A 22108-nucleotide genomic window follows, 5' to 3' on the forward strand; every position below is an offset into this window, starting at 1 on the left:
TGAGAGACACTTGTATAAACAGTCCATCTGTGCAGAAATATGAGGCATGGAAAACTGCCAGGGTTTCCAGGTGTGACCTGCTGTGCAAATGCTGATTATGCACATTAAAGCTGTCTGGGGTCAATTTATGATCCTTGTTTTCCAGGGCTCCAAATAACATTCCTTTACTTACAGAAATCACATCAAATTCCAGACTTTCGTCTGACAATTTTTTAAGATTGACAAGTTCTGTAAAGCACAATTCCTTTCCATTTGCAAAATGAAAATTAATTTATTCCAAATAAGAAATTGAGGCAAAAAATGTATATCCATTGCAGTACGCCAACAAACACTACTAGTTAATTTTAATAGCTGAATCATCTTCATCCACCATGCACTTACTTCATAGTCTCTTGGAAGAGGAAAAACACATGTGAAATGACCAGGCTGAGTGTAAAGACAATGTCTCCAGTGAGAGTCACAATAAATATTTTAGTTTTAAATTCTACTAGTCTGGAAAAACAGATTTTACTGCCTATGATATTTGGACAGTGGAGTTTTTAATTTATAATTATTAAGAACTACCATAGAGTAAGTTTTTCCTTGTTTGTTTGTTTGGGGTTTTTTTTATTTTTTTAAACTCTGATGTTCAATACTGCTGACTAAAGTAAAACTGTTACATCTTACCTAAGCTGTATCTCCTGCAATATGCATTTAGTTATAAAATATTGCAAATGAACTATTTGATTTTAGAACTTTGAACAGTTCATATTAACTTAGATTCTGTTTACACTTAAAGGTTATACTTGCAACTTTAAGAAATTAAAATGTAATTAATATTTAAATGAAAACACCAATCTTGGAAACTTTTGTGGCACTTGCCTAGAAGAAAGTTGGCATTTATTACTTAGTTTCTTGGGGTTCTTGGCAGGCTCTAGATAAAAGTAGCAACTAGTAACTACAGTTCTGACCGTGGAACAATACAATTCTCCATGATGTCCCCTTTAGCCAATATAAGTTCATGCCTCACAAGAAAAATCTCATTTGCACACAGACATACTAGTCAGTATGTAATATTTCTTACATTTTAGATCAGATTATCAGTTGTAAATTTGCTGTGATTTCTTATTTGTTACCGACTGTTAAATTTATTTTAAAACAGATTCTAAGAAGTTGATTGCAGAAGAATATCTGACCAGGACTAGAGACCATGACAACAACAAGATTCATCTGTTTAATGCTAATATTTGTTGTGGGAACTACTGCAAGTGAAACACAAGAATTTGAAGGCAACGATGAGGAAAAAGAAGAATTCATTTATATGAATAGATATAAGCGTTCCAGTGACACACAGGACAAATGCACTTACACCTTTATCGTACCTCAACAGAGAGTGACAGGTGCCATTTGTGTTAATTCTAAGGAGCCTGAGGTTCTACTTGAAAACAGGGTAAATAAACAAGAACTACAGTTACTTAACAATGAACTTCTTAAACAAAAGAGACAAATAGAAACTCTACAACAACTGGTAGAGGTGGATGGTGGGATTGTTAATGAGGTCAAACTCCTAAGAAAAGAGAGCAGAAATATGAATTCTCGTGTCACACAACTCTATATGCAGTTGCTACATGAAATTATCCGAAAGCGTGACAACGCATTAGAACTTTCCCAACTTGAGAATAAGATTTTGAACCAAACCGCAGACATGTTGCAGCTTGCAAACAAGTACAAAGACTTAGAGCACAAGTACCAACACTTGATGTCAATTGCCAACAATCAATCTATAATAATTGCCCAATTGGAAGAACACTGTCAAAGAATGCCATCCATAAAGCCATTGCCACAAACTCCACAGCCACCAAATAAAGTGTACCAGCCTCCTACTTACAATCGTATTATTAATCAGATATCTACTAATGAGATTCAGAGTGATCAGAACTTAAAGGTTCTACCACCTACCTTACCAACCATGCCTGCAGTTACTAGTATTCCAGCTTCAACTGATAAACCATCTGGTAAGTAATATTACTGATATGTCTACATTATTTTATGCCAATATGCAGCGGGTAACATTTCCACTGTAACATACAAAATGCATACAGCATTTATTTATTTAGCAAAATAAATGTAAATTATTTTGAGCTAACTGAAATTTCTTAGATCTGATGGTGTCTCTGTATCTCTTTTGTATTTTTAATATTTATGTTGTAGTACAGGCACAGAAAGCAAAAAAAAAATATAAAAATTCTGGAACAGATTCAGACACACTAGTCCCACAGATTTTTCTCATGCTACTTCACCAAAACAAACCCAACATTTACATCACATGTATGAGGTAAAGGAGTTTTCACCTGTGGTCCTACATATTTCAAAAGAATACTTCAAGTATTATGTGTCCCATAAAAGAGAAGTCTGTTCTTCAGTGTGGGCAACACATAGTTACTTCAGAAAAAAGACAGGGAACCCATAGACATCTGAAACTAATACTTTAAACAGAGTAAAACACATGAACTGCTCTCAGTTCCAAATAACACTGTCAAACTCTTTAGAATTATTGAATAATGCAACTGCCACTTTTCTTTTTTAAAAAAGATTTGTTTATCCATGAAAATATCCACAATGAAAGAAACTCAGGCAAGTTTTTCAATTTAAAGCACAGTCTCTAAAACACTTTGCTAAAAAGCAGTTATCTACCACAGAGCAGCAGAATATCGCCAGAGATGAACTCAAAGTTTGCATTGTGGCATGTAGAACCTCAGACAAAAAAAAAAAAAAAACCAATAACAACAAAAAAATGGTTCTATTGTTCTAGGTGTTAAAAAAAAAAAAAAAAAAACCAAAAAATCAGGTCTATTTCTTTGGAGCAATATGCTACCGGACAGCCAAAAAATCAGGTCTATTTCTTTGGAGCAATATGCTACCGGATGGCCTCTAACAGTTTCTCCCTATCTTTCTGTAAGTGAGGTATCTTTCAAGCATTCTTTTAACACATTTCCCCTTCCTGCTACACTGTTCTGAAAATTCCTTTGTTGGTCCACATCCTCTTTGTGCCTACTCAAACTGGAGCTGAGGCTTCACCATCATACAGCAGGACTGTGAAGTTACTTCATCTGCATAGTACTTTTGTTGATCTATCCTCATATAGCATTTTCCTACTACCACCAACTCATGACCAACTTGCAACCCTGTAGAACCCTCAGATCCTCACCTCGGGAAGCGCTGCTTCTGCAGTTACTTTTCATATTGTTTTCCAGAGGTCCCTTCCAAAGTCTATAATTCTAAGATAAGACTTAACATTTGCTACTTCTCCCTTATATACATATCAGAAAAAAAAGTGTCATGTTTCTTCTATACAGATCCATTATAATACTAGTTTCTCTCTATTTTCTTGTTTGCAGCAGTTTGATTTGTTCAAGCAAGTTTCCAATAAATGAAGTTCAGGTATTTAACCTTTCATTTCCAGGATAACCACCTCTCAACACCTTTCTTTTTGGGCAAGAAACAGTTAATACCTTTTCCTCATCCTCCAGAATGCTATCCACTCACAAAGCACATCTCAAACAAAATCCTTCCCCACGATTAATGCTGTAAATAATGCTTCAAGCCAGATGTCTGGAATGCGCTAGGAAAACCACACAAAAATACCATCCCACACCCTCCCAAACCCACAACCAACACCCTACAAAACAAAGATAACCCATTACCACTATAACTGCCCAGTCACTAGGAAAAAATCCACCTATATGTTACATAATCCTTTCTGTACTGGGTCTTGAGTCCTCAACCGTTGCTAAAGCACCTGGCTGTACTATCTGATCACAGTCAACCTGTGCAATGAAAACTGAAGCAAAATGGAAGAAAAATATTAAATGCCTTCTCAATTTGATCTGTTGACAGCTCTCCTTCTCTCACAAAGTATCAACCCAATATTTTCCCTTGATTAGACCTACTACAGTCTTAAAAACCTCAGTATCTTTATTTCATTTTGTACATTTTGTCTACACTATTGGTTTTGATTTTTTTTTTTTTTTTTTTTTTTTTTGTTGTTGTTGTCATTTGGTTAAAAAGAAAAACACCACCAACCAGCCACACCTAGTACTTTGTGCTAGCATCTACCTTGTCTGCCTTCATGCTTTCAAAGCTACAGGAAAGGTCATGTTTTAGCCAGGTCAGTTTCTTAAACTTTTCCTTAGCCACCTTCTACAATGTCTGTAGAGACTCTAACAAACTTGTAAACTCTTTGCTTGGACTGTCTAAACCATTTTCTTTGTACACTCTCTGAATTTGCCGATGTCTGTTGTATTTTTCATATGCTTTGTTTTGCCTTTGAAAAAACAAAAAGCAAACCTGCATCACAGAATACTGCATCTACATCTAAACTTCCAGAAATCTGAACAGTTAGCCACAACAGAAATGGAGGAGGGATTTATAATCAACAGTCTAGGTACAGTCTGTGAATATGACAAGGGAAACAAGAACACCACAGAGTGGCCACAGACCAAACGCCTGGATTGCCTCTTGGTACAATGACTATTTGATTAATCAGTTAAAAAGACCCCAAAAACCCCAATCCCAAAACACCGAGTCCATTTCATTAGTTTTATTAGTAATTTATTACTAACTCATTTACTGAGTACAAGGATAGCTCTAGCATCACTAATGTTGGACAGTGAATTATGGAAAAGGATATATGAACTGAAATAATTCAAAAAAGAAAGGAGAATCTTGATAGCAACATATGCTTCAGTAAGACTCCTCACAGGAAGATCTGAGAAACCTTCCTCCTTTGGGAGGAGGTGGCATGGGGGAATATCAATCAATGGTCTCTAATCCTGAGGACTCTTGTTGGCTTCACTTCTGGTTAGGTGGTTAGGCAGCAAAGCAGCTGGGGGAGTCTACCTGCAGATATTGACACAGACTCCTAAACAATTTATATCTACATTTCTCAGACTAAAAATGGAATCCATCTTCCCATTGGAAAAAAAATTATTTTAAAATGCCTGCAAGGTAATTTCAAAAAGAGTAAGCTCTTTACAGACTCCAGGAAAGTTAAAAATAAGCATTCTTCTGAAAATAGGAAAGCATTACCTGTAATTTCTGTGAATGCAAAGTATTTTAAAAGTCTTCTTATGTATCTAGAATTTCTCTCACTATGTGAGTGGGCACTGTGTTACAAGTCTTCATTTCTATTTTGTGTTATAATTTAAGGTGAAAATAGTAACACCTACATTCTTAATTTACGTTACTAGTTCCATTGGTACTGTCTGTGGCAATGGACATTGTGACATTTTTGCGGACCTAAAAAGCTGAATTTCTCAAAGACAGGAACGAGTCAAACTTGTAATTTTGTTTTCTAAATGAAATTATAAATACTTACCTCTGGAGTCATTCACATTTAGTTTCTTTGAAGATATAATCAATGCTATAACTCCAAACACCTTAAATAAATAACTAATCTACCTTTATAAGTAAGTAATTGTGAAATGTTCCAGAAATAAAGTTACAATTAATTAATCTGTTTGAAAACACCCAGTGGACACTGTACCTTCAATTAGATGAAAACCAAACACACTCTTCAGGAGACGCAAGTCTACCATAAATAGCAACCAACTCAAACACTGCCCTACATTAAAGATAGGCTAAATTGTATTTTGATGCAGAGTCCTTTGTTTTGACACAGGGCCCTGGAGAGACTGTCTACAAGCATTAGAAGATGGCCATGACACAAGCTCCATCTATCTTGTAAAACCAGAAAACACAAACCAGCTTATGCAGGTCTGGTGTGATCAACGGCATGACCCTGGTGGCTGGACAGTCATTCAGAGACGGCTGGATGGGTCTGTCAACTTTTTCAGGAACTGGGAGACATATAAGGTTAGGACAAGTGAGCAGCCTAATGTTTTCTATCTTCTAACAATTATTGGTAAAGCTAAAGGGCAATTTTAGAATGTGGTCGTTGGCTTTTTTAAAAAGGAACTTGTGTGTTTACCCTTTCAGAAGAGGAAGTCTCTATAAAATAAGTTCTCTGATTTTCTACTTGAAGACTACACTCAGAATTACCACCAAAACAGCTGCACAATATTAATATGCTTCTCTTGCTTCCTTTACAGCAAGGATTTGGTAATATAGATGGAGAATACTGGCTTGGATTAGAAAATATTTATTGGTTAACAAACCAAGGCAACTACAAACTGCTCATAACAATGGAAGACTGGTCAGGTCGAAAAGTATTTGCTGAGTATGCCAGCTTCAGACTGGAGCCAGAGAGTGAATATTACAGGTTGAGATTGGGACGCTACAATGGCAATGCAGGAGATTCTTTCACTTGGCACAATGGTAAACAGTTCACCACACTGGACCGGGACCACGATGTCTACACAGGTAGAGGTTCCCTTTTAGTTGCCTTGCTATTTTTGCCCTTTCTGCCCCCTTTCACCCTCCACACTCCCTCTCAGCATCCCTGTCCCTCCCCCCCCTTATATGGTAACTTATAAAGCACAATCTCATGTGTCAATCCTTATAGGTACTAACACTGAAACAAAAACTCTCATTGAAGTATTTATCATTGACACTAAACAAAGGTCTGTAAAATTTAGAGGGGGGTGCAGGGGTGTGGTTTGGTATTTGAGACAGTAATGCAAACAAATTTTCCAGCAAGAAAGAGTAACACTAATGAGTCCATCTGTAGAACTCAACTACAGAGCTGGTTGTTGAAGAAGCCTAAATTCACCTTGTACAATACGGTATCTACCTGTTAAACATACAGGGTGTTGTTTTGTTTTTAATATAATTGTTTTGCGATTAACTTGCTTGCTCTAGGATTTTTCGTTTACTCCTAAGACTGAATCAGAGCTTTCTTTTGCAGGTAATTGTGCTCATTACCAGAAGGGAGGGTGGTGGTACAATGCATGTGCTCATTCAAATCTCAATGGAGTTTGGTATCGTGGAGGACACTACCGCAGCCGATATCAGGATGGCGTTTACTGGGCTGAATTCCGGGGTGGATCATATTCACTGAAGAAAGTTGTTATGATGATCAGACCTAACCCAAACACATTCCACTAGAGTAATTCTTCTCTTGGCTTGCTTTCTTGTCCTAAAAATCACATAAAGCTATGATGCTATTACCTGGGATTATCTTTTCAGAAACGAGGAATGTAAGATATTGTACATTTATTGCTAAAATATGAGGGCCTGTATATTGTATTTTTAACAATCACTCCAGAAAAAAAAAAGCTAAAGAAAAGAAGGAATTGAAAGGACATAACATTCAAACCCCTCTTGTATTAAAAGGAATTATATTAAGTCTTTTAGAACTGGCAGTTTAGAGGGACTGTAGATAAACGCTCTGGTTTTTATTCCCTGTAAATTAAGTTTGGATGATAAAAATACTGCCACAACACTTAAATGTATGTTATATTATGTATAAATATTCTCAAATAATGGAAATATTACAAACTGTACAGCAAGAGTTTTTATTATTATTATAAATGACCATTTGACACAGGAAATCAAATCCTTTGAACTGTGTAGTTGGTATATGTACATTAATGTGACTATTCTGATTTAATCTTTGTTAACTGCCACAAATAAAGTTAGAACTATATAATTTGATTGAGAGGAGATACTCAAACCATTACTGTCATGATAAATCCAGTCTTTGTCCTTCACTTTGAGCATTTAATAATCTTTAAAAATTTAATAATCTGCTCCTATAAATAAAAATTCACATTTGATTCAAGTATTTTAGATCAAAAACACTAATGATTTTTCTTAGCAAAATGAAATAGCTACCTGCATATGGAAATTAATCTAGATTTACAAGAGATAGAACGTGTTGTGTAGCCAACGTTATACTACAACACAACAGAGTATTTTGTACCCAACTTCAGTCATTACCTGCCTCTGTAGGTAGCCTCTGTAATTAGAAATGGCTGGATATAAATTAAAGGGACTATCCAACTTTGCAGGCAAATGATGGATACCAACATATATGCTATTCAATATCCTTATCCTGTAGATGAAAATTATATAAAGAAGTTACCTGTAGCCAAGAGAAGTTATATTTACCATATTTCACAATTATAACATATTGCTGTCAAATTAACAGATTTACTCATCTAAATTTAGAGGTCAGTCACAACTATGAAATACAGACTGGGATAATTCTAATACTCTTCTGAGGTAGGTTTCTAGAACAGATTATTATAACACCCATTTCAAAACAGCAACTACAAAAACGACAAGTTAAGGAATGCATATAAGAGGGAGAGCAAAAGCCTCTAGAAGTTCAATGCATCTTTCAGTAAACCGTCAGATATTTACTGTGCATTGGTGTGCATGCTTGCACACTTTTTCCCTTATTACCTCATCACTTCTTTACCACGATATGATGTGCATTAAACTGATGTGTGATATAGCATGCATTGTATATAACTGAAAGTAGGTGTTTAAATATATTAGATTACTCCTGTAATATTGTAGTCCTTCAATAAAGCAACAAATTTTACCACATTCAGATCTCATCATGGTTAAGTTCAGATTACTCATAGCAAAGAACAAATAATTAATTTCACACCACTCTGCCTCACTACTCAAATCAACTCTGATATGCAACTCCTATTAATGTGTATCAACTGTCTAAATATTGCAACATCAAAAGCAAAGCCATTTTCAGCTATGAAAAATAATAAATTTCCATGCATCTCAAAGGAGTAAGAGCTTTTTGGAGGTCATATAAGAACTCCAAAAATTTTCAAACCGTATTGAAGCTTTATCTTTCACTGTTTTATCTGATGGGCTTTGGAAATCAATTAAGTTTTAAGTAAGAAATATTAAATGCATCTACTGACAATAGAACCTGGCACAGTGCTCTAACAATTAGGATCGTGGCATTAAGGCAGTAAAATTCCCTGCTGATGTCTACAACTAACCACTAGTTTTGTCAGACAAAAATGCACATAGTAGACTGATGCCTTCACTGCACAACATAAACAGAAAACAAGTGACATCTAACAGACTATTAGAATGCTCACAGCAGCACTACAGTTGACACTGGAGTACAGGAATATAGGAAGGTACACAGGACAATTCTTATCAGGCATGTGTCTCATCCATGCAGAATTTGCGGTCCTTATCACCACAAATTCATTAAGGCTCATCAGAAAAAACAGGACCTTTTTTAAGCTTCCAGCTCTAGAGATTCTCTCTAGACCTATGCATTGTTCATTACTGATGCAGATAAAGAATAAGATATAATTTATGTATGCACATCTAATAAGAACACCCCACAGGGAAGAAACACAATTCTGCTTTCAGTCATCATTAAAGCTCCCAAGACTCTATTCTTCAGCCAAAAAACAAAAAAGAAGACAAAAAGTAGCACAAACACAAAGTCAATACAAAAGCAATCACCAACTGTAAGCACTAACAAAGCCACTGTCACTCAAAGGCTTAATGCAAAAAGGTTGCATGACATGAGAAGTCTGTCCAATTTTGAACATGTTTGAAATAAACGGAGGTGAGCTCTGGTACATCATGGAGAGACAGCCTCTTCAGACCTAAGCAAACAACCTTGAAGATGAACAGAAATGATACAGGATTTTAAGAGTCTAACTTTGACCAAAATCCAACCAAGCCTGAACTCTAAGTTCATTCCGGCAAAGAAGGATGAAAACAGCTTAACAGACTAACTGGCAGGACAGCTGCACACAAACAGTATACAAAACACATGAAAATTTTACAGTCCTGAAATTATGCCAGTCTTCCACTTCATAAATACAAATACAGTAAGTAATGTTCACAGCAATTGTCCACATCCTCTACGTCCTAATCTCATAAACCACCTCTTCAGCTTTTAATTAGGCTGTCCATAACAATGTATTTGTCAACTCTAACAGTTTCTTGGTAAAGAACAAAAGCAGTTCTGCAAGTGGCAATTTGAAAAGGATCTTACCTTTACACATCTATACCCCTTGCTTTTGAAAGCAGGGGGAACAAAAAAACCCAAAGAAATGTCTCCAAACTATTTAAAATAAACACACATCATGGATTCCTCCTGAAGTATATGCACTAATCAACAGAATAAACAGCAAAAAAAGCCAAAGGAATGAAGATTCTAAAAAGCTTACAGCAAACTAAATTAAGGTACTGATTGGTTTGAGTGCTCACACATCTGCCTAAAAGGGTTTTTTTTGGTAGTCCCTTGAATACTTTAAGACTGCAAACAAGCTTGAAGTGCTAAAAAGCCTATGAAAAAAAGTGAAGTTTTCCTTATATCTTTTTGAAATTCTGTGAAAGTCAGGTTTGCTGATGCCAAATAAGAAGTGTCACAATGATGAGAGAACTTCTAGGAATACAACATATTTCTCCAACTGTTACATAGAATTCCTAGAATACTTAAATTTTCTCCTATGTGTGACTGTAATAGGAATTCAGTTAGTGACATACGATGTCAGGAATAGCAGTTATTCCTAGTACTTTAGGCAAAGGTGTATTTCACATTGGATTTTATGGAGTCCATGCAGCTGAAGTACAAGGCAGAATGCTGTTAGATGAGGAAAAAGGTTGCATTAGAAGTGGAGTTTGTGGTTATAGCAATACTTTAAAATGTTTAAGACATCTTTCTGGTGCATTCTGTTGCTTATCAGTGACTTGTCCTGAACATCTATGATAGAAATTCCAGACTTAGTCTGATTTTTTTAAAGCAATTTTTTTTTTTTCCTGGAAGTTGTATTTACAGAATGTTCCAAAGAATTACTTCAACATGCTTTACATATGTGGACTGCTATAGAAAAAGCACTGTATAAAAAGCATTTGTCTTTTGTAGGGCAAGAGAAAATAATTACAGTAAATTATCTTGTTGTTTCTATTATATCACTTACAGAAGATACGGTTGAAATACTTCCTAGATTAACGCACCCTTTTAAAAAGCCCATCACTAGAAAGACATTCCAGTGTCCCAACGGCCTTGTTTAACAGGAATCTGTTTTTTTGCAGTGTTCCTCAGGAATGCTAGCAGAGTTCAGTGACAGGCGGGAACGGGGAGTTAAAAAAAGCAGTTAGGGAAATAATCATATAGTGTGTCTCCATGAATAATACAAGGGAAGACCAAGAAGACAAGTCGATCAACTGAGCCGACTATTCTTTGTACCTCATTTCAAAGTATTTGCATGAAACTGACACAAACCAACAGCTACAGTTTAGAGGTATCAACTTAAGAGTTGTCTGAATAAAGAGTCCAGCAAAAGCAAAAGCTACAGGAATGTCTTAAATCATGCTGCACTCAAAGACACTCCTGAAACCGAATGCTCTTGTAAATTCTGAAGACATCAAAAGGACAGTAAACAAACACATACTTGTAGTTTCAGATGTCAGTAACGCACAGAACGACAAGTCATAGATTCCAGACACGCGTATAGCTTAAAAATCTCCATCAGACTTAGTTTTTCTAAGTATGAGATGAAGTGAACCATACCTTCTATATACAGTGTTCAGGCTACATTAATGCTTGTCAGTCAAATGATCTATAGATAAAAAAGGTAATTGTTCACACTCACCTAAATATGGAATAGAAGGAACTATTTTTAAGCTTCTGATGTACTCTCGTGTCCTTTTATAATTATCTTCCTTAGACAGTAAATAGTCTAACTTCTCAAAGGTGGTCTTGTCTTTACGATTCAAGAGCTACATAGAAAAATGAAAGAGATCATAACATTTTAAGAGATGAATCTGCATAGACATCAAATAATAAAAGTTGCTGAACCACCCACAGTAAAGGAAAGCATAGTCAGGATTAAATTCATCACCATCACCCAAAACAGCAAAATGTTTGTAAACATGCTATCTGTTAAGAATAAAATAATAAAAATGCAATTCAGTGCAAGTCTTAAGCTATGAACATATAAAATTATTATTTCTGAACAGTTTATCAAGGATCCAAATATCACTACCTCAGTTTTGAATAACCTCAGCAACATTCCATTTTTAGAGGAAAAAATGTACCTTATTACACAGTAACCAACATTCTCACAGTTTATCAGAATAGCTAAAAATCTGCTTGTATTTGGAAGTAGAAATAGCAATGGGAAGTGCTCTAAAAAAAAATGCAATTTGTGCTATTTTATATACGACTAGAGAATTGATTGTCCCACTTTATTCAGCACTGGTGAGGCTGCATCTTGAATACCGTGTTCAGTTTTGGGCACCACTGTACAAGAAGGACAATGAGGTTCTAGAGAGGGTGCAGAGAAGGGCAACAAAGCTGGTGAAGGGTCTTGAGGATAAGCCCTATGAGGAGCAGCTGAGGGAATTGGGGTTGTTTAGCCTGAAGGAGGCTGAGGGGAGACCTTATCGCTCTCTACAGCTACCTGAAAGGAGGTTGTAGGGAGGTGGGCGTTGGCCTCTTCTTACATGCTGCAACTGACGGGACAAGAGGAAGTGGTATTAAGTTATGCCAGGGGAGGTTCAGGTTAGACATCAGGAGAAACTTCTACACTGGCTTCTTGCACTTGTACTTTCTGACAAGAGGCAGCTGTTCCACAGCACATTTCTCGATATACCTCTTCCACCGCAAACCTGCAACTCTTAAACTACAGATCTCATAAGCCTAGCTGTTCTGTCTCTAGAGAACTGTGAGTCTGTCCATTATTATTAAAAAACACTGCAATGGAGATGCATGAGTTAACCGCTTCATTCAGTCCTGCTCAAAACAGGATGGACTTGACAGGAGTCATCAGTAAAACAACACTGGAAACAGGAGCCTCTGAGCCCCTTCCCTTTACAATTCTGGAACAGCACACCCCACATCACAGTTATAATGGTTATAAATAAAAAGTAACATAAGGTACAAGAGCAAAAAGATTTCAGAATAATTTTGCTGTTTTCTTTCTCAACAGCACTGGGAATTCCTTGCGGTGTTCCTACACTGCGTTGTAGGCACAGTAATCCAAAAAATACAAAAAGCCTTACACCTCTTTAGGCCTAAATAGAATTATTCACACCTACCTCCACAGGCAGAAGATTTTTCCTATTTAAGTTCCAACTTTATCAAGCTACTCTAAACAGCAGGAACTTAGATTTTTACTGGACTATACCTAATTCTGAGCAATCAAAACAAAAAACTTACAGGCATTTTAAAGACATAATGAAGATGTAAAATAGTTAAGTATAGCCATCTTTATTTACCAGTTCTGAAGAGTTACTGTGATCCACGCTGGGCAGGATACTAAATTAATGAGAATTACCTAACCCTTGGCATATTTAAAGATTACATACACAATTATAATATAGTCTTGCTGTATTTCACTTTAAAGAAACAGCAAAACTTACAGTAAATTTATATGAGAAACTCAGCCCTCAAGAGACTGAATTGCTGAAAATAGAACTATCACTCCTTTTAATTTCTAAAATAAATGAAAGCTGAAATACATGGTACAAAATAAATCATAAAATTAATGCCAACACACATGTAATGGCTCTTTTTCCTTCTTTTCCTTTTAGGCAATGTAGTAATGCCACAGGTGATTGGATAGCAGGATACTGATACAGACGCGAGACAAGGCTCTTCTAAGATTACTTAACAACTCAAGTCCTGAGCATACAATGGCTTCCAGAACAGACAGAACACAGAAAACTCTCACAGGAGAAATGTTTTTAAATATGCAGCCATTTAAAACTCTACTTTCACAAAACATGTAACAGGTCACTAATTCTGCTATGATGGTACTACAAAAACAAGAATATAAATAGCATGCGGTCCCAACAGTTCAGAAGAATTCAAGACAGAAAAGACAACAGTCGACAAGTAACTTACAGCCCAGGTTTTAGTCAGTCTGAAAATAGGTGCACTTTGCAGTGCTGACACCACAGACATAAGTGAATGAAGGTTATTCAGTTCTAGAAGCTTCTGAAAAAAGGAAAGAATAATGTTAAGCACACTGAAAAGGGAAGCAGGATTAATCAATCTCAAAGTCGCATTAATAAAAAAAAAAGTTTTCATCAATGACTGAAGACAACATTATGCAGCGCTGCCACCGTGCAGAGTTCTTAAGATCATACTAAACCTTGTAAATTTTCCAAAGATATCCCTCAAAACAATATGCATTTCAGTTGTAAGAACACATTATTTCAGTATTTCGTTTGAATTTGTTTTTTTCTAAGGCTTCTGTTCCTTCACAAACAGAAAAATACGAAAAAATATTTGATGCATTGTTCCTGAAAATGAGTATAATTTTGACATTAAAAATTAAATTAAGACAGAAACATCAAAGATGCTGACGGCCCTTTCAAAATTAATTCAACTTTATTTTGTAATCCATTTCACAGGACTAATTTTCTTCACTTCAACATACTTCAAATTCCCTCAGTATTGACCATTACTCAAAACACACCGATCTCAAAAGAGGCAACACTTTGGAATAAATCTGTCTCAAATGACAGTTTCCTAAAACATAGTTCCAGAAAGACAAAAAAAGAGAACTGTTTTCATGTGGCTTCTTTGTAAATCCTAAAATGAGGATAGATTAATCAATTTATCAGTTTACTAATTGCTCAGGAACATTTGAGGAATCCTTCAGATTTTACTGAAGGAAAAGAAAGGGAGGGGGGAGAGGAAAAAAAAAAAAAAAAAAAGGCAGTGGTTTCCTTTTTGCAGGGGGAAAAGAAAAGCAGCTTATTTTTCAGAACAACATACCACCCCCAAGTTGACTATTTTCCCAGTACTTCAACTATGTGTGCCAGGAATTTATTCAGATACATTCTCTTCTGCATAAGAACAAAACTGCTAAGTAAACTGATTGGAAATATTCACAGTACAAAAAGAAATAGTTTGTATTACATGGGAAGTATTACTCTAGTTACCTACATACACACAATTTCACACACAAGATCAGCACTCACGCCTTTGATCCAAGTGCTGTCTTCTTACTAATACTAGTGTCACACAGGATCACACAAAACAAAATGACCACAGGTCATGAAGCAGAGAAATATCTTTTTTCATTTTTTTTTTTTAATTTTAATTAAATATTACTTGTAAAATGCAGTGCTCAAACTCATTAAAATAACTGACCTTTAACAGTGGTACTTCATACCAGCAACTACATGTTACAAGTAGGAATAGAAGTCTCACAAAAGCCAGTTTAGAAGAAAGTTTTCATAAAAGATAAATTTGAATGGAAGGAGACATAAAACAGAAGAGTTTACAACAATGTTCAGTGTTGACAACACACAGCTGGCTACCAGCAAGACAAACCACTTTTAAACTTGTTAGGCAAAGGTACAAGTCAAGTCACACTGAACCAGGTAGTCTTATTTAACCATGTAACACCAACAGATGTCATACCTTTATATTATGTGGTACAACATAGCAGATAGCTAAAAAAGAACATTACACTCTGTAATCCAACAATGGTTCACAGTAGTGCAGAAAAACAAAAAGGAAATAAGATTTTTGAATGACAGTACAAGAAATTTGCACTTACTTTAGCTATTTTCACAAAATGGCTCAATATTTCAGCTCTTATTTTTAAGGTCTGTGCTGTTAATATTTCTCGTACAACCCAAAAACTGACCTATGAAATAAAAACATATAATTGAATTTATTTACAAAGAAGGACTTTATTACATGAAATATTTGCAAACTTTCATGATGCTCCAGGGAGAAAACAGGGTAAGGAAAGAAAACAGTTCTGATCCCATCAATTATCATCTGTATAGCTGCAATTACCCAAAAGCATTACCAGTGGATATGAGAAGTGAGGCAACACTAAGACAACTGAATGAGCAGGTGAAACAGAAAAAAAGAAAAATAATTGCTCATGTTGTACCATGACACATGAGCAAAAATTATTAGGAAATGATAATTAGGAACCAATGATTTAGAAGAACAACACAAAAATGTAAACAAAGCAACTCAGAACAGTAACTGCCATTTTAAAATCTAAATCCTCATTTATAAATTTACTTATGTTTTAATTCATAGAAGTGATTCTATTTAACTTTATATTCAAAGGCAACTATCAAACAGTACCTGTGCATCACAGTAATCAATTTACCTGGTTAAACCTCCTAGTAAAGGCAACAATGTTTGGAGCGAGGATATGTTTTTCCTTCTTATTCCATCCACAGCTGGCTAGCTCCTAGGACACACATTTTAAAATTACCTTAAAAATCAGTAACATTTATAAACATTTTCAAAAGATTGAAAACTGACACATCACAGAATCACCTTTCAGATAACTACTAAAACCAAATCAAGGCACCAATTCAATGACAACTATTAACCAAACACTTCTGTGTTTCCCGATAGGCATAAATTACACAATTTGTATATTCTCCTGATACTGTAAGAGAGACATCGATGCTCAAAAACAGACTGAGCAAAGCAATCAGCCTCAACTGATGCCTCTGAAGTTTCATTCTGTATTGACTATTTCAGCCCAGGGTTCCCTCCTACAAATAACTCGGCAGACAGAGGAGTGAACTCTGCCAGTACATAAACTTGCCTGGTTCAAAACTGAAACTAAACTATTTCTAATTTTCCTTATAGATATGTTTAAAGAGTACAAAATTCAGCTGTGCAGCTCAAGCACCTAGCCACTGTACCTCAATGGTATCCTCATTATTGCAGTTAGTAAAACTTCCATAGATACACCAGTTTGGCATATTCAGACTCTCACATTTTAATTAAAAAAAAAAATAAAAAATAGATTTAAAACATTTGGAAACTGCAATTTTGAAACTGTAACATTATTGTTTACAATAGTTACAAGCTCATTTTAAAACCCCTGAAATCTCCATAAGTGATACCCAGTCCAAGAGATTCTATCATTTGAGAAAGGCTGGACAGTAACAGTCTTAAGACTGAAGGTCTTCTGCTGGACAGAAAGTTAGGGTTAGAACTCTGTGTTATCTTGGTGGGGTTTTTTGTTTGTTTTTGTTTTTTTTTCTTTTTTTAACCACAGGTGTTTAGCCAAATTTGACTGGAGTGTGTCATGTACTTAAAAAAATATAGGTTAGTACTTTGGGGCTAATAAAGCAGAAGGTTTTATGCCTTAGGACAAATTTCAGCCACAGTGCATGAAAAAAATTTTTGAATTATGACTACTCCAAAGCCAACCCAGTCCAAAACAGTACAGAAAAAAACACAAATTCTGTAATATACCCATAACCACAGCTAATCAATTTCAATGCACAATAACAGGCACCCAAGCTTACAGACACAGAAGAGTGAATACACCAACTGAATTTAAAAGTCTACCAGACCTCAAATAAATGCAGTTACAGACTGTACATAAATATCTGACCTGACCAGAGTATTTTAACCTTCTTAGCCTAGTATCTTACCTAATACAAGATGCGGGTAGATGACAATTAGACTAAATACTGCTTTAAATCTAGTCCTACAGTTGGTAGAATGTCAGCATAGAAACAGCGGTTTACTTTTGGAAAAAAAATTATATTGGTAATTCCACTAAGATGAAAGTCAGAAAGTAAGATTAAAAACTAACAGTCTAGGGCAACTGCTAGTTGTATACAGTTCTCTACTCTAGCAGAAGTTTAAAAAAAAAAAAAAACCACATTAGTTTTTTTCTGTATCATTTCTCACTAAGTTACATCTATCCACCAACCAGAGCAGCATTTCCACAAGGCAAAATGAAGCAAAGACATAGGAAAAGAACAGCAAATCAGTACTTTGTTTTGCTATAAAATTCTATGTCACAGATATTTCATAGCAATTAAAGCGAACACTAAATTCACTTTAAATATGAACATCTACAGTTATGTACTTATTCTGTATTCATTCATCTTCTCACAGTATTATCACACTGCCTCTGCTTTTGGTGAAATCTCCATTTTGTTCTAACTGATGCTTTCCTTAGCAAAATTGTCTCATGAAAACATACCTATGTATCTATTTGTAAATACTGATATTTTTGTGTTAATAGATTTTTCTACAGGTATTGCTTTTTCCTTATTGCATTGCTCATTTGTCATTTTTTTTCCCCTGCAGTAAAGAAAACACTCACCAACTGCCTGGAGAACACAGGTACTTTGAGAAGTATGAAAGTGCTTTCAGGTACAAAACTTCTTGGTGTTCTTGAAAAAAAATCAGTTTATCTGACAGGAAGGCCAGACACCAGATAGATGAATTTTTATTTTCCCTCCTATACTTTCAAAAAACAGAAGGCTTCTAATCTCTCTGAACCACTGTAATATACAATGAGCTGTTTTGTTAGCGACCAAATTAGATGGAGCAAGCTTCTGCTAAGAACCTTCTAAACTGGGCTGCCCTTTCTGACATCACAAATTCAGTTCTACTAATATTATAGTGGATTTTTTTGCACTTTCTGTATTCATGATATTTGAATTAGGCAGAACATTAAGAGTTTTTCTCAACAGGCCTTCAGGTTATTTTGTATCTTTCTTAAAAGATTAAAAAATTAAAGGACACTAATAAATTAGCTTTTAAGGGTTTGGGCTCATCTGGTCTCTCAGAATTGAATCTTAAACATGATAGCACAAATTAACAACAGCTCATAAAGCCTAAAATACAGGTTATGACTAGAGGGCATAAGTCAAACTCTGAAATCAGTTGTTAACTGAAAAACAGGAGAGTGTGTAGAGAATTTTGACATTGGATAAATTTGTCCTGAAGAAATACTCACCACAGAGTAGGACAGGAAGACTTCTTGAAAAGCTTAGTCATGTCTTTCAGCAAGACATGACCAATCAAAGTAAAATATGCTGGGTTACATATTCACAGTGCTAACAAGGAATAAGCCTAGAACACCAGTGCAGTGCAAGAAGCTGAGCGTTTTTGAAATAGAAAGTATTATTTAAACAGTTACATTTACTCAGGCACTGAATTCCAAAGGTGTAAGCAGACAATTTAAGAAAACCTACCTCAGGCTGTATAGCTTTAAATACTGGCATATCCATCAATGTAATCTGGCTCTGCAAAAAAGATAAAATTTTCAACAATGTAATATGAAGAGCTAACAATCATGTATTTGCATCTGCCCCTTAGTAACTACAACTCATACAACCACATTTTCTCCACACACGAGAACTGAGCAGTCTTGAATTCAGGCTCCCCTGTCCAGGCTGACATACCACAGGCAGCAACTCCACCATTATGAAGGGCAACATTACATTTGCTGAGTGTAACTAAGTGAAGCTTTCCTCTCAGGAAGGAAAAAAAAAAAAAAAAAAAAAAAGTCAGTGTTTGTAAGCCTTTCTGTTAAGATAACAAAAAGGTGAAGCTGCTGCTGGACTTTTCATTATATATGTGATTATCACTACCGAATTGCTCCTCTGCTACCTCAACATCTTTAGGAGCATAACACGCAATTTGGAAGTGATCGTAACTTGGCTCCACTCCCTTTCTCTAAATGCTTATATTCAGTAAAGCAATACCATCTTCTCTAGCTCTCTGCCCTGATGTCCAGTAGCCAAGTTGTATTAAGTACAGTAAACCCAGACCTGTACTTTCATTTTTCCGTTCTCCCCAGCTGAACTATTTCAACTCGTAGAAAACACTCAGACTACTACAGTCTTGAGTAACAATAAATGGTACAAATAATGTACTGGTTGCTATTATTTGCTGAAAAAATAAATTGTCTGCTTCTCTGGATGGAACAGAAGCAGTAAACATTACTTGAGCTGTCTATTAAAAAAAAAAAAAAAAAGGATCAGGGTAAACCAAGTGAAAAGGCTTATGAAAATGGCACAGGAATAGCTACTTTGGCTAAGAAAGCTTTGGTGTTAAAAGTTTATGACCACATTAATATCAATAAACAAAGCCCAAACAAACAGTCCTGTAACCAGGGTTTGTATGTGATCTATTTCAAGCCTCACAGCCAGTCCTACAGACACAGATTTCAATTTCTGGTTTCTTGGCTTTTGTTTCTTTGGTGGGTTTTTTGTTTGTTCAAGGCTATGGGTGGCAAACAGAACTGGAGAAAGAAAAGCAACTTCAGAGTTAAAAGATATGTTACATAAGTGCGTGGGTGCACACGAGTGTGGTTTTGAACTGTACCATTAAATTAAGACCCTCATTAACATGCCTCCATCTCAACAAGCAATAGGAATTACGAACATAATAGAAAACTGATGGGCTGCAAGTTACAGGCAACCCTTCCCTGATTGCTTATTTTATAAATACAGTTCTGAGATCACCACATACTAATTTTTGTTGGTGTAGACTACACACTGTGTCTTGGGACTTCACATTCAATCTCCTCAGATAAAATTAGACGTCTCCATTTTTGTGAGATTTTACAAGGCTGACTACATTGTGGCTCTATTCATTTCTGAATGTGGTCCTTGGCAAAGGATCTTCTGAACTCAAGTGAACAGGAGCAGAAGCATCAGGCCATTTTTTAACCAAGTTGATACAAATTTGTCCGCCAAACATTTCTACATTTTTATCTAACAGCTCTCATCCGTGTAACTATTAAAAAAGGCTCATCAAAATTTGTTCCAAAGCGACAAACTTACAGGAATAACATAGGCATGTCACCAGACAGTTTCATGAATGGGTATTATACAATCTCATATGAAATGAGGGTAGCATTTCGATTCCTGGCATATTAATGAAAACACTGAACTAGATTCAACAGCTTTCATCCTTACTCGTTCCTGCTCCCCAGCAAATTAACATACAAATTAAAAACAACAAGCCGAGCACAAGAACTGTATTGGACTTTTGCCAAAACTGCAGTTCTGCTTTCAGTTTAATACTGAAAACCTGTTATTAAGGAATGCAAGTTGTTTCTTCTCTATGAGCTTCTTTCCTGCTTTTAAGAAACTGATTTTTCTGAGAAGCTGATGTTTCAGCAGAAAAGATAAGCATTTGTGGTTTCAATTTTTTAAAAAATTACTCAAGACTCTGAATAACTAATGTCTTTAAAACTATGCTAAGGTATTCTAAAGCACTAGAAAAAAAAAAAAACGGTCTTACACAGAAAAACAAATATGCTGTGTCAGGTCAGTACTGAATGATTAAATCCCAAGACATTGTTTATTTTGTTAAAGTTTATATAATTAAAAACTTGCTTTCCAGAAGACTGGAAGTTCACTTAAAATACTTTTTATATTATGAAAAAAGTGATGTATTTTTTAATAACCTGCAAGCCCTGAATATTATACAATCTTAAATATAAAACCAACCATTTCTACTTACAGCAAACTCCTCAGGAGTTACTTTCAACACATCAAATACAACTGCATCGTAGCTTTTATTGGCATAATCTGAACTTCGTCCTTCCAGAGAATCTGAGCTGCTACTACCCTACAAAGAAAAAATAACAGCCTTATATGCACAATGATGAATTTCATGTCAAATTTTCCAAATTTGTAAAAATACTAAAAAAATACATGAAAACACAAACTTCAAAAAGCTTCAGACATTGTATTGTAAAATTTAGTTTAGCATGGTTCAATGTGTCCAACTAACTTTACTCTGCAAAAGCACTGACTTGACCAGTAGTGGAAAGGGCTTCTAAAACACGATAAAATTTCCATTTTGATACATAAGCTAACAAAACCCAAGCAACTGTACCTCTGGAGTGGCGGAGGTGATCATCACATTGGCCATGAGGTCATTCCTTTTATACATGCTCTCCCCAAGATGCAGGAAGTTTCAGCTCAGCCAGTATTGGCGAGACAACATGATGAAAAGAGAATTCCTGCAAAGCAAATGTATTTGTACAAATAAATAAAATTTTTAAAACCCAACAGTGCAAGAGATTTCATTGTTCTTTTCTCAGAGACCATAACTTCAGAAACAAATTGATTTTAGGAGCTAGAATCTCTTTTTCAGTTACCAACTGTGAAGGAGTATAACTGAATATCACTAAAGCCATGCCAAGTCCTTATCCCACCTGCAATCCACTCAAGAAATGTAGAGCAGGAAAAAAATTAATTGCACTATTTGTCATTTAAATTGAATTAGGTTTTATATGAAGTCTACAGCAGGCAGTACTATCCAGAAACTGCGGGTAACCATAACGTGTTTTAAAATAAATCCATGCTATTAACTGACTGATAAAATGGTGCTTTCTTACTTTTCCCTGCTCATCACTTGAATTAGTCTCGTAACTGGTGATTTCAGTGCCACTGTATC

General features: G+C 35.5%; 2 protein-coding genes across 2 annotated transcripts; one reads left to right on the top strand and one right to left on the bottom strand.

Annotated features, from left to right (window-relative positions):
• The first annotated feature begins 1142 nt into the window (after positions 1-1142).
• Positions 1143-7583, top strand: ANGPTL2 (angiopoietin-like 2). Its single transcript, XM_008937454.1, has 4 exons — positions 1143-1994; positions 5660-5853; positions 6090-6360; positions 6845-7583. Exons 1-4 carry the CDS (start codon positions 1190-1192, stop codon positions 7042-7044), a joined length of 1470 nt encoding a protein of 489 aa, XP_008935702.1. The 5' UTR covers positions 1143-1189; the 3' UTR covers positions 7045-7583.
• A 2047-nt stretch (positions 7584-9630) lies between these two features.
• Positions 9631-21601, bottom strand: RALGPS1 (Ral GEF with PH domain and SH3 binding motif 1). The gene is made up of 8 exons (XM_008937455.1): positions 21545-21601; positions 21167-21274; positions 18886-18936; positions 16035-16118; positions 15462-15551; positions 13793-13885; positions 11538-11664; positions 9631-9683 (listed from the first exon to the last, which is right to left on the bottom strand). Exons 1-8 carry the CDS (start codon positions 21599-21601, stop codon positions 9631-9633), a joined length of 663 nt encoding a protein of 220 aa, XP_008935703.1.
• Between the last annotated feature and the right edge of the window lie 507 nt (positions 21602-22108).

The sequence above is a fragment of the Merops nubicus genome, unplaced genomic scaffold (genome assembly GCF_000691845.1).
Source record: "Merops nubicus isolate BGI_N331 unplaced genomic scaffold, ASM69184v1 scaffold9743, whole genome shotgun sequence".
Taxonomy (NCBI): Eukaryota; Metazoa; Chordata; class Aves; order Coraciiformes; family Meropidae; genus Merops; species Merops nubicus.